The sequence below is a fragment of the Triticum urartu genome, chromosome 6A (genome assembly GCF_056163025.1).
Source record: "Triticum urartu cultivar PI428250 chromosome 6A, HENAU_Tu73, whole genome shotgun sequence".
Classification (NCBI taxonomy): Eukaryota; Viridiplantae; Streptophyta; class Magnoliopsida; order Poales; family Poaceae; genus Triticum; species Triticum urartu.
The window spans coordinates 293,521,977-293,533,741 of NC_141878.1; the positions used below are offsets into that span (position 1 = coordinate 293,521,977).

Below are 11,765 nucleotides of genomic sequence, written 5' to 3' on the forward strand. Positions count from 1 at the left end.
GGAAGAAGAGTATGAGGAGGAAGAGGAGGAGGAGCCGAACCTCCTGGGCATCCATTGCCCGCCGCGTCGGCGGTGTGCCGAGGCGGCCGCCCTCGCCGGGGGGTATGCCAACGGCGGGTTGTTGCCGCCCTCGAGGTGCGTCAGCACGCCCTCGAGCATGCGGCCGGGGACGCCCCACCACAGGTGGCGCCCCTCGCTGTTCTTCGCGCCGCCCACCACCGGTGCCCCGTTGGTGGACGCCAGCCTCTGCTGCTGACGGCGCTCGAAGTATGCCACCCACGCCGCGTGGTTGTCGGCGGCGTACTGGGGGAGGGCGAGCTGGTCGTCGGTGAGGGAGGCGCGCACGATCTCTACCTCGTCAGCGAAGTAGGAGGGGCACGCCACGGCGTCAGGCAACGGAGGAATGGGCACTCTGTCGTTGCTGAGCCTCCACCCCGTCGGCCCGGCGCGCATGTCCGGCGGCGCCGGGATGTTGGCCTGGAACAGGAGCCATGACTCCTGTTCGCGGAGCGAGCGGCAGCCGAAGCCGTTGGTCGCCGCCTCGTCTCCGGGGAACCGTTCGGCCATCGGGAGAGGGAGAGGGAGGGCTCGGCGGCGGCGGCGCACGAGTGAGGGAGGGCTCGGCGGCGGCGCACGGGAGAGGAAGAGGGAGGGTTCGGCGGCGCACCGGAGAGGTATAGCTCGGCGGCTAGGGCTGGTGTGGCCAGAGGCGAGGGAGGCCACCGATTTATTTAGCCGCGCTCCGCCCGTGTGTACGCGTGCGAGGGAGGGAAGGCGTCGGTGCGCCGCCCCGTGACGCGCTGCCCGTGAGGAATCAATGACAAGGTTGACCGGTGGCAGCCTTGCCATTGATTCCTCGCGGGAAACCGAGGCGTTGGGGGAAGACGAGGGCGGTGTCACTGACACGGCTGGCCCACGGCTCTTTCACGCCAAAACCGCTCGCCCCGGCGCCCCCCAGCGTGCCGAGTTCGGTCTGGATCTGCCGGTGCTGATTTCGGCTCAGGTCGGCGAAAATCGGGCTCTTGGGGGCGCGACTGGGCCTTTCTGAGGGCACGGCTGGAGATGCTCTTACCACGAACAATATGATAAGTAATCATGTAGTCTGCCCTGCTTTTGGTGTAATAATCAAGATTCTTAATTTTCTTTGATAGTATGATTTTACTTCTCCCGTCCTCTGTCCTGTCAGATGTATCCATAATTATAGAATATTCTGTGCAATATTTTCTGATTCTTATTTGAGGTTTGCATCTTCTCCAGTTCGCTCTATGCTGCAATACAATATATTTTCAAAGTATTTACTGCCATGCCGCTTTCTTCTATATTTATACATTGCAATTTTATATTGTATTTAATTCCATATTCGTATGCAACTGCAAACAAGTTTGTATGCTAATCAAACTGTGCATAGTCATATTTTTTTATCATGGATAGATTAGCTTATGGCATTGCCAATCTTTCCCTAATAATAAAGCATGAATTGATTTTGTCGGATTCATTATCATAATACGCTTTCACATAGTCGTAATATGTTTTTACGATTCGTATAGACAAAATCGTAATATAAACAAGGTGGTACTAATAGCACGATCTTTTCTTCTCTCTCCATCTGTTGTTCATTCGCAACCTCCCGAGCTGGCCTCGATCCATGGCCTCTCCTTCCACCCAGATCCGATCCGTCACCGATCGTCCGTGGCGCGAGCGCCGGGCCTCCTCCTCAATCTCCTCGTTCTGCGCCGCCCCGATTACACTGTGCACACGTGCTCCGGAGCCATGGCCGCCTTTTGTCGAGCCGCGTGATCGATGTCCGACCGGCGCCGCGACCGGCCTCTTGCGCAGTTCCCGACCGTCGTCCCCTGTGCCTCCTCCCGCGTCTCCCCACCTCGCCTGTGCAGCACCGTTGTTGCACGTCTCCAGCGCCATCTGCTGCAGCCCCGCAGTCAACCGCTTGCACGCCATGGGCAGCGGCCATGGACCAGTTCGACAAGACCATGGTGCTTGCGGGCGGGATGCCCCTCGCCGCCGGCAGGGCAGGGAAGATGTGGGAGTCCCTGGGCACTCTTGTGTGACGCCTCTGCACTGCCTTTGAGGAGCACGATGACTGCCTGGAGGCCAAGCTGTTTGATGTGTCCGTCAGGTCCGTACTTTCCTGCCTCTTCCCTGCCCTCCCCTCTTACTCTCAAACTCAAGCACCAACTCGACGGCAAGCACCATGCAGCAGCTCAGTCAAAGCCCGGTACTCTTTCTGAATTTTATTTGTACCTACAACACATACCCGTTATGTCTGATGCTAAATTTTGAACACAGAAATACATTGAACGGACAAGTGCTGAACCGGTTCACTGACTAGCCTGATTGATTCAATCCCCATGTGCTTGTGTCAATGCCTGCAAGGGAGCAAGCGTACTGGCGGGATGGTTGGAAGGAGAGTAATTTGCTACAAAGCTTATTATTTATGGTTATTTCCTGAATCTCTGATATAATATACAATACATTATGTAGAAACCAAAATGATGTTCATAGAGATCTCAGAATTAGGTGAATATCATTATGCTTGTGTTATCTTTTTCATTTTATGATTTAGCACCAGTCGCCAACTATGGTTACCGTGTGTGGCTTGAATCCAATAGCATGTGATTGAACAAATGAACGAAATATAGGTGAAACATTTAATTTTTAGAAGAGATGGGTGATACGTACTTCCGTTCAAGTGTTCCCTAAATTTTTTCATAGTTTGCATTGGGACACAGTAATTGCTTAAAGCATTTATTTGACTGCAATGTTGCTTGCCGGCATCTCCACCATTCATCTTGTCATTGACAGAAACCCCATCTTGTCACTGATAGAACCCCAGGCTCTTCCACCTATAGCAAACAAATAAAAGGACTTGATTTATGGGCTTGTAAATTGGTTGTATCTACATGGAAGGTTTATGGATTGTGAACCTTTTACTCCGTCTTATCCTTAGGCTGCACAACATTTACTTTAGCAAAGGTCTCTCTGTTGCTGAGATTCTTAAAAATGGATGGGAGTCGGTGCAAAGTACATGGACACATTGGTGCGATATTTTAAAATTGAGAAACAGCCTCCAAGCTACTTGTGAAGGTGTCAATTTCTGCATTGATAAAGATTCAATATACTTCTGATGGGATTTTTTCTGTTAGCTGTCTCTACAAGAGAATGAACTTGAGAAATATTAATTTCTAGATAAATTTCTTTGGAAAGTGAAGCTTCCCCTGAAAATTAAAGTTTTTCATTGCTGGTTTTGAAAAAATAAACATACTAACTAAAGCCAATTTATTCAAATGATGTTTTCAGGGAGATAAAACCTGTCAATTACGTGGTAGAGATTAGATTATTGGTGCAAAGGAATCGGTATTACAACAGAACTTGAAGCTGACGAGGATGGTTGACGTTTGGTTTTGGTGGAAAGTCAGGTGCATATGAACAACCTATTATCTTCCATTTGTTTTTCATCATTTAATGGGGGCAATTTCCTAATTCTTTTTTAGTACTGTCTGGAAAGGTTATTAGTACGGATATAAGTTTGTCAAAATTTATTAGCACATATGAGGTTCTTTGTTCGGACCCCCATTGGCTCTACATAATTTTTTGGAGTGGGATTCTAGATAGCTGCTTTTATATGAACCTCGTAAAAAAGTATTATGCCGTTGATCCTAACTGACTGTTTATATGTCGGACGATTTCAACTTGCTATGTCCCAACATACTTTTTTTAACAAAAACTGTAGAAGTCCTAACAGTCTACACTTCTGCATTGTATCTTGAAATGTAGATCATTTCTCTAGCATTCCGGCAAATGGTAGTTTGCAGATTGATGAGTTGGTTCCAGTTCCTTTAGCAGGTACATCACATCTCAATCATAATTCTGCCCCACTACCCAACAAAAAAAATACGACGGTGATGTTCATTGGTGCTAGGTCTCCAGAAGTGGGTTTGTCGGATTTTCATTTTCTTTGTATAATAAATGTAATACATAACTCCTGGAGCCTATGGATTTTGGGGAGATAGTGTATGTACTGTAGGTTCATTCTGTTTTCTCCTAATGAAACTTGGGGTGTGTGCACAATTACAGAATTACCAAGGAGACATTTTTCGGACAGAAAGAAAATCTAATATTTGGTTTCCGTCCATTTTCTACTTGCATTAGCATTATAAAACACAATGAATGTCCCAGTGATTAATCACAAATGATGCCCCGGTCTATCCATAGTAGCATAATGGGCCAATGCTAGAATAATTGACAAATCTACAATCTTTTTTTTTTGTAATGGTGGTGTTATTTCTGCTAGAATGATTGCATTTTATGTAATATTGCAAATATACTCTTGGTCGATAGAAATGATATCTCCCTGTTTGGTCTCAGTAGGAACAAATGCTCAATATCAAACATCGTGAGATAGTTTTTTCTCCCGTTGCAACACACGGGTTTAAAAGGAAAAAAGAAAAAGTATATGAGATAGTGAGGGTTAGGGATGATTTGGAAATAGGTCTAGGTTTAGGAAATGTCGCATACAACCCATGTTATGGTTATTGGGTTAGGGCAGTGTGATATTTTCTTCTCCCGTTGCAACGCACGGGCTCTTTTGCTAGTAATTATATGTAACCTTATGTTCACATGGAAGTTGTAATGTATCCCCAAGTGAAGATGAGCTACATACGAGCTACAGGTACAATTAGATTTCTCTCTTTACTTACATACGATTACTTTTTTAAATAATGAAAAATACAAATTATAGGAAATCATAATATTTCAAAACAATGCAAGCAAATATATACAAACCACATTACATCCCTAACCTAATAATAACTAAGAATCAAAATAGACGGGCGCAGCAATGCGCGCCATCAATCATCTAGTACACTGTAAAACACGTCGTGATGTCAGCTCCACCCCCTATTCATCACGCTGGTGGGCGATTCAGAAGCACAGAACAGCACACTAAACGGCAATTTAAACTCGTGTTTGTTGCGCCGGCTAGAGGCGTTTGTGATGCATGCGACAGGTGCACCCGGGCCGGCATGTGGGCTGTTTTCTCTTTTTTGCGGGAGACGCAATCGTTCAGCAAACACATGATCATCCTATGGTGGGATCATGCGTTGTTCCGAATGATGGCTGCATCTTCGTGTCACAAATATTCTGCTGTAATCAGTTTGTTCATTTTAATTTTGCGCAAACTGCAATAACTCAAACAATTGCCCAGAGACTCCGTACACTTCCAGGCTCCGGATAATGAATTTGTTAGCAAGACTGCATACGCCTCCAGATAAACTGAGATTTACTAACAGCAGCCACAAGCACAGGAGGTAGGACACAATGGAGAAACAAATAAGCTTTGTTAGCAAGATTATGTACATTGTAAACAAGCACAGAAATGTCCTGCTGATCAATCAAGCCACAGTTGTTTGAAAGAATTTATTTATATGCTAATTAATTACAGAAGAGTTAGGAAAAGCTGAACTTCAACAAGGGTTGAGTATTTCTCGACCACAAGTCAAGGTCGGTCAGAAGAAACTCACCTACTCATATTGAGAATTACAAAGCCCTTCTGACCGGAGCTCTATATGTGATTAGTAATTCACACTATAGTTTGACCTAAGAATAGATATGTCAACATGGCATGCCGTTCTCAATCAATGATCTTTGGGCCTGTATTTGCCACCAAGGTCAAATGATCTGTGTGAAACTGTCGAGCAAAAAGCTTGTCCCTTTAATTAAAAACAAGGTATATGCTTGCCACTTCAAATGGCATAATAGGCTATTGAACAGTGACCACCTGCTTCATGGCAATTCATATTTCAATCTCAGATCAAATACCCCAACCAGTCCATGTGATCACGGAAGTGCCAAAACAACGTGAAATGCCGCAGAATGATTGTCTCTTGGAGGCTTAGGCATTGTGAGGTCAGTAGCTCTCTGGTATCATAACCCTTTTTTAAAAGCAAGACAACTTTAACCTTGGCGACTATTCACTGGACCCGCTATTTCTCGATGACGAATCTGTAGCAAGTTAACAATACATAAGGAAAAAGTTTATGTACTTCATACTCCCTCCATTCCACAATGTAGTGCATATTTGGTTTTTAGAAACTCAAACATGTCTACGTTTGACCAAGTTTATAGAATAAACTATCAGCATTTAAAATAGTAAATATTTAAAATATGAAAACAGACTTCATGATGAATCTAATGATTCTAGTTTTGGCTTTTAGATGTTGATATTTTCCCTACAATCTTGGTCAAATGTAGACTTGTTTGACTTTCTAAAAATCAAACATGCACTACATTGTGGAACAGAGGGAGTATCCATCCCAAAATAAGTGTCGCTGATTTAGTACAAAGTTGTACTAAATCAGCGACACTTATTTTGGGACGGAGGGAGTAGTATATAAACAGCTCTGCAAACAATACCTTGTGAACGGCGCTTTCCCTCCATGGCTTCTTTTTTTTCCTGACAGCTTTGGCAAAGGAACGGACCATCCCATCGACGCAAGTTCCCAGGTTGTGGTGAATCTTCATGTACAGATATCCCTTGATTTGGCTTTAACTCTACTTGACAAATAGCACATATAAAGAGTTTGAACATATTTCGAACAGGGTATTCAGAATCCAGCCTGCGGTTAAAAAATGAAATTTGAGCCATATGCACAGGTCTTGGTGCAAACTGAAGGAATTCAGAATATCAACCAAACAAGGTTGCGCTCAGCAGCAGATAGGAAGATAATGTGAATGAACAAAATATTTTGAGGGTTTTGCATGCAATAGAACGGAAGGTCAGATCCAAATACTTCAAACATGACAATGTTATGCTGTTTGAATGAGTTTATGTGCTCTATATGTTTGCACTTTAACTTCATCTAACTTTCCTCATGGTGTGCATCTTTATAAATTACTTCAGCCAGAATCCAAAAGGATGGTACGTGTCCTCAAGTTGTTTTTCATTTTGTAGCGAGAAACCATCCGTAAGTTTATTCCAGGCCCGTGAGAAGGTTATTGGTTAAGCTAACACTGTTGGTCGTCAAAATGGAAAATGAATGTGCAAACTTCTAGAGAACAAGAAGTAAGAATGCAAAAGAATTTATTAATCGACTTTCTCATTTTTCTTTCAGTAAGAATCTATTATGGTTGATGATGCGTTGGAAACCTTCAACACGATTATATAATCATAACTGAACTTCATGACCATTTGCTCTTTTGATGATCGAAAATAGAATTATAGAACCAACCGTCTAGAGAGCAATGCACATTCATCCTCAAATATCTCTTCTACAACGTCTGGATCCATATATTCTCTATCTGCATGGGATGATGAGTCGGAAGATGTTTTCTTGCGAAACATATTTTTGAAAACACCCATTCCTGGTTGCTTTTTAGGAGCTGACATAGCTGGGTTGCCTTTTTCTGGTACTAGGTCAACGACTATACAAGTGGTGTCATCCCTCAGTCCCTTTGAGTGCACTGCGTCCTGAAAAATATTTGAATGTGTAAAGAAGAGCATCATGAAAGAGTCAGGGTTAGAGAGAGAGGAGGGGTGTACTTTAACAATTTGCTCGGCTGCAGCTTCAGGAGGAAGTCCTCTTGAACAGTTCAGAGCCTGTTCTGCAGTCAAAGCATCCCAAACACCATCGCTTGAAATAATAAGCCGGCCTCCAGCAGTAGATAACTAGACACATTAAAAAATATATCGGTACTTTTCAGAATCCAGGGATCAGATTAACACAAACAATACACTAGGTTACTCGGAGATGGCAGCAAACTGCTGTGTCAGGGGTTAGATACGTCCGGATACCCGCTGAAACATATCAAAGTACGTATCCGCCGATTTTTTTTCCAAATAATTAAACTAATTCAGATACGTCTGGGATACCCCAGATACTGATCGGACACGGGGAAACCAGGAAAAGCCTAACCCCGTACGTATCATTACCCACGAACCACCGTTCCCCTTTTCTCGCCTCATCCTGCCTTCACCCGACCTGAGCTCTGCGCCGCCACTGCTGCCGCTCCCTCCCCTTGCTGGAGTGCCACCGCACTGGATATGAAGAGACCCAGTGGCCGGCCCACCGGACAAGAGAAGGGGAGCCCAGCCGCCGCCACTCCGTCGCATACCCCCCTGCTGGAGTGCAGCCGCACAGGATAAGAAGAGACCCAGTGGCCAGCCCACCGGACCAGAGAAGGGGAGCCCAGCCGCCGCAACTCCGTCGCATACCCCCTTGCTGGTGTGCCGCCGCACTGGAGAAGAAGAGACCCAATGGCCAGGCCACCGGACCAGAGAAGAAGGGGAGCCCAGCCGCCGCCGCTCCGTCGCATACCCCTAGATCTCAGCGCCCCTCCCTTCCCAGATTAGATGACTGTAATCTACCCACTTCCTCTGAGCGCAACCACCGTGCTCCAGCCTTAAGTTAAAACTGTTATAATGTGTTCTGCATTTCCAGACATACCTTTACTTGCTTGACGAGAGGAACAGGAACGATAAATTCACCCACGTCCTGATCTCCGATTGTCCTTGACAGGCACAAACCCCCAGGCCAGCATCTAAGGGGGCCAATCTGGAGGTGAAGAAAAGCATGCATTAGTAAAGCAAATGAAAAGAATATGAAAACTAGAAAAAACACATGCAAAATGTATCAATGAAGAAAAAACAATGTCCCTCATCTTACACCCTCCACCTATATTGGGCACTTCCTCCTGTTCCACTCCTAACACGAATGCACGATTGGGAACCATGTCTCTTGCATAAACTAATATGTTATATGCCGTTAAAACTCTAAAAATCCAATCAAGGTTTTAAAAATTGGCATTTAACAGCTGTGTAGCAAACACTTTGGATCAAGTTCAAAAGCAAATTCAATACTAGGGAGCACATTTAACATGAAACAAAAAAGTTAACACTAGAGGGCAACATACAATTAACATATGCAGCTAAAATGCTACTTCCTCCGGTCCTAATTACTGTCGCGACACCCAACTCCGATGAGCAAGCACACCCGCGACGATTAAAAAGGGCCGGGGGGAGTAGATATATCTGTGGCTAATGTTAATCAATGTCACCAAAGACTGCATAAATTTTTCAGTACTGAAGAACAGGTTAAAGGATAATATGTCTCCTAACAGTCACCATAAATACTGCAAATTTCCAAGTCGAGTACGAGTATCTCATAAACTGAAGCAACAGAAATGGCAACAATGAACCTTGATGCAAGAAAATTAACTTGAATGGCAAAATAAGCAAAGTTGAAACCTCAGCACCACCAACAACATTTAGCCTTCCAACATCACCTCCAGCTTCTGTTACACGATCAACCCTGCACATCAAAATCAAGTGGCAACAGATAAGTTTTTGCCATGAGAAGTGAGAAGGCTTATATCAGGAGAACAATCTTACTCCTCTTTACTGGCATCGAAACGATGATCCGAAGATAACTGATAAATTGAACCTTCAGCTTCTAATACACAACGCGAATCACCAACAGATGCAACAGTAACAACCAATCCATCTATTATGACAAATGTCACTGTTGTTCCTGAAGAGCGTGCTGTAAAGAAAGAAAGTGATATCAGTAGGACATTTAATTTAGGTTGATGCTAGTAATGTTTGAACAAGTTATTCCAAATGTTTCACAAATGTATGTCATTAGAGACCAAAGAACAGGAATAAACAAGATCCATGCCAGCATATGGAAGATTCTAATGACCGATCAAAAGATCTCTTTTTGCTGGCTCTGATGACAGATAAATCTCCTTTTTATAAGATAACTCAGAATACTGGAGGATTAGTGAAAATTGCTTTAATTATCACTTGACGCACCTACTGTTTGGAAATCTTTATCGGTTTTGACAAATGCTGCAACCATCGCCCTTGGAAGCGCAGCAAGCCAGTCCTCCCTGTTGAGATCAGCAGGGACTGCACCCAAGATGTTGTTCAAGAGATTCTCCTTTGTATAAATAGCGGCTCCATTCCCATTGTGCCCATCAAACAGCTGCAATAAAACCACCGTGCTGAGAGGCTCTGAACAATTGCTTCTAGTTGATTATTCATCAAAATTATTGCCTCCAAAATTTCTTCAAAAAAGTCTAAAATGTGGAACTACAGCAAATTAAGATACTTTGTGCTATTTTTTCAAAAAAAAGATACTTTGTGCTATAGCCAGCAAGTCCAGCATTACATAATTCAATTGGACACATGCATTCATTCATTGTTGACGATAAATTAACCTTAATTTCATTGTGAAACTAGTACTCCCTCCGTTCCTAAATACTCCCTCCGTTCCTAAATACTCCCTCCATCCGAAAAAGCTTTTTCGGACGGAGGGAGTATTTGTCTTTCTAAAGATTTCAACAAATGACTACATACGGAGCAAAATGAGTGAATCTACACTCTAAAATATGTCTATATACATCCGTATGTGGTAGTACATTTGAAATCTCTAAAAAAACAAATACGTATTTAGGAACAGAGGGAATATCTGTTATGCACACATAAACCATATATAGAGTCAGCATCCCAATCTCCAAACGAATTCAAAGCTTCCCTCCAAACGAATTCCAGAATCCAGAATTCTCCAACAACCGAGCATAAACAAAATCGAGCAAGCCTCACAATTCACGCACGCACGCACGCATCCAACCCGATCCACGTGAACTTAGAATTATTGAGCACCAACGTAACGTATCCACGTGACGCACGGCGCTGCCAGATCGGGCACGCACGAAATGCGATTGTAAGGGTGTGGGGCGCTTACGCCGAAGGCAGAGAAGGAGGATGGCGGGAAGCCGGGGAGACGCTCGCAGTCGGGCTTGAGGAAGACAAAATCCTCGCCCTTCTTGGCTTGGCTGAAGAGGCCGTGCTGGAGCTCCGGGCGCTCGGCGGCGGTCCTCTCGCTGACCACCTCCCGCCGCAGAAGCACGGCGAGCGGCACGGCCGAGCCCCCAGCCGTGCTGCCGCCGCCGCCCACGGAGCCCTGCACCGACCTCGACCGCGTGGACATCCCCCTGCCCTGCGACCACCGCCGCGCCGATCCGCTATAGAGGCGCGGTCCCCAATTCGTCCCGTCTCACCCGTATTGGTGAGGGGCTTTTTTGGGGGGAGAGAGAGAGAGGAGGTGAGGAAGGAAGGGAGGAGGAGGTCACATGGGTACAGAACGCGGAAATCCAGCCCGCCACGCGCATTCGACATTTTTCGGCAAAAGTTGGCAATGGACGACGAGGGCCATGTTCGGACTTCGGATTAGGGTTATTAGGGTGGCGTTTGGTTCATGGGCAAGGTTAAGTTGGCTAAGGATATCCTCAACCACTTGGTTGGGGATAGTCAATTTTCGTTGTTTGGTTGGGAGGGATGGGGTAGGTTGGACAACCATATTTTACTGTTTGGATAGAAGGATAAGAAGTGGCTAGCTAGGGATATTGAGTCCCTTTGTAAACAAGCAGAACTGGAGAAGCGAACAAGTTGCAGTTCAGAGAGAGAAGAAAATCAAGGAAAGGGATGAAAAATAGCTGCAGTTCATTCGCAGTTTATGGAGAAACAAATGGAACATATTAAAGGGTAGAATTTCAAGGAGGGTAATCGGAGCATGGGGAATGGTGCACTTGGATATGAGGCGAGATAGGACATGGGCGAACCGCCCAAGCAGCCGTTCCCGCTGCATGCCCCATCGGCCCAGCCGCCGTCGCTGCTGCTATGCGCCCGAGCTGTAGCCTCCACACTGCCAGACGCCCAGGCTGCCGCCACCTTGCCGCGCGTGGGACAG

General features: G+C 45.2%; 1 protein-coding gene and 1 long non-coding RNA gene across 5 annotated transcripts; one reads left to right on the forward strand and one right to left on the reverse strand.

The window, feature by feature from the left end:
* The first annotated feature begins 1,551 nt into the window (after nucleotides 1-1,551).
* Nucleotides 1,552-4,144, forward strand: LOC125513266 (uncharacterized). 4 transcript variants are annotated; one of them, XR_007285835.2, is made up of 3 exons: nucleotides 1,552-2,233; nucleotides 2,305-3,434; nucleotides 3,862-4,144. It is a non-coding gene; the product is annotated as an uncharacterized LOC125513266 (long non-coding RNA). The 4 variants fall into 4 exon arrangements; XR_007285834.2 differs by having other exon boundaries at nucleotides 1,554-2,134; nucleotides 3,850-4,144; XR_007285833.2 differs by having other exon boundaries at nucleotides 1,554-2,134; nucleotides 3,859-4,144.
* Nucleotides 4,145-5,335: 1,191 nt separating this feature from the next.
* Nucleotides 5,336-11,187, reverse strand: LOC125513265 (putative protein phosphatase 2C 15). Its single transcript, XM_048678337.2, has 9 exons — nucleotides 10,761-11,187; nucleotides 9,827-9,998; nucleotides 9,404-9,554; nucleotides 9,260-9,323; nucleotides 8,460-8,567; nucleotides 7,556-7,681; nucleotides 7,245-7,483; nucleotides 6,430-6,632; nucleotides 5,336-6,018 (listed from the first exon to the last, which is right to left on the reverse strand). Exons 1-9 carry the CDS (start codon nucleotides 11,004-11,006, stop codon nucleotides 5,984-5,986), a joined length of 1,344 nt encoding a protein of 447 aa, XP_048534294.2. The 5' UTR covers nucleotides 11,007-11,187; the 3' UTR covers nucleotides 5,336-5,983.
* Nucleotides 11,188-11,765: the final 578 nt, after the last annotated feature.

Bases quoted from the DNA above. Each gene is read 5' to 3' on its own strand.
- LOC125513265 (XM_048678337.2), bottom strand. From the start codon at position 11,006: ATGTCCACGCGGTCGAGGTCGGTGCAGGGCTCCGTGGGCGGCGGCGGC. The intron at 9,555-9,826 runs GTGCGTCAAGTG...CTTTCTTTACAG, and splicing joins TAAAGATTTCCAAACAGTAG to CACGCTCTTCAGGAACAACA. The intron at 6,019-6,429 runs GTATTGTTTGCA...AACTTGCTACAG, and splicing joins GGGAAAGCGCCGTTCACAAG to ATTCGTCATCGAGAAATAGC.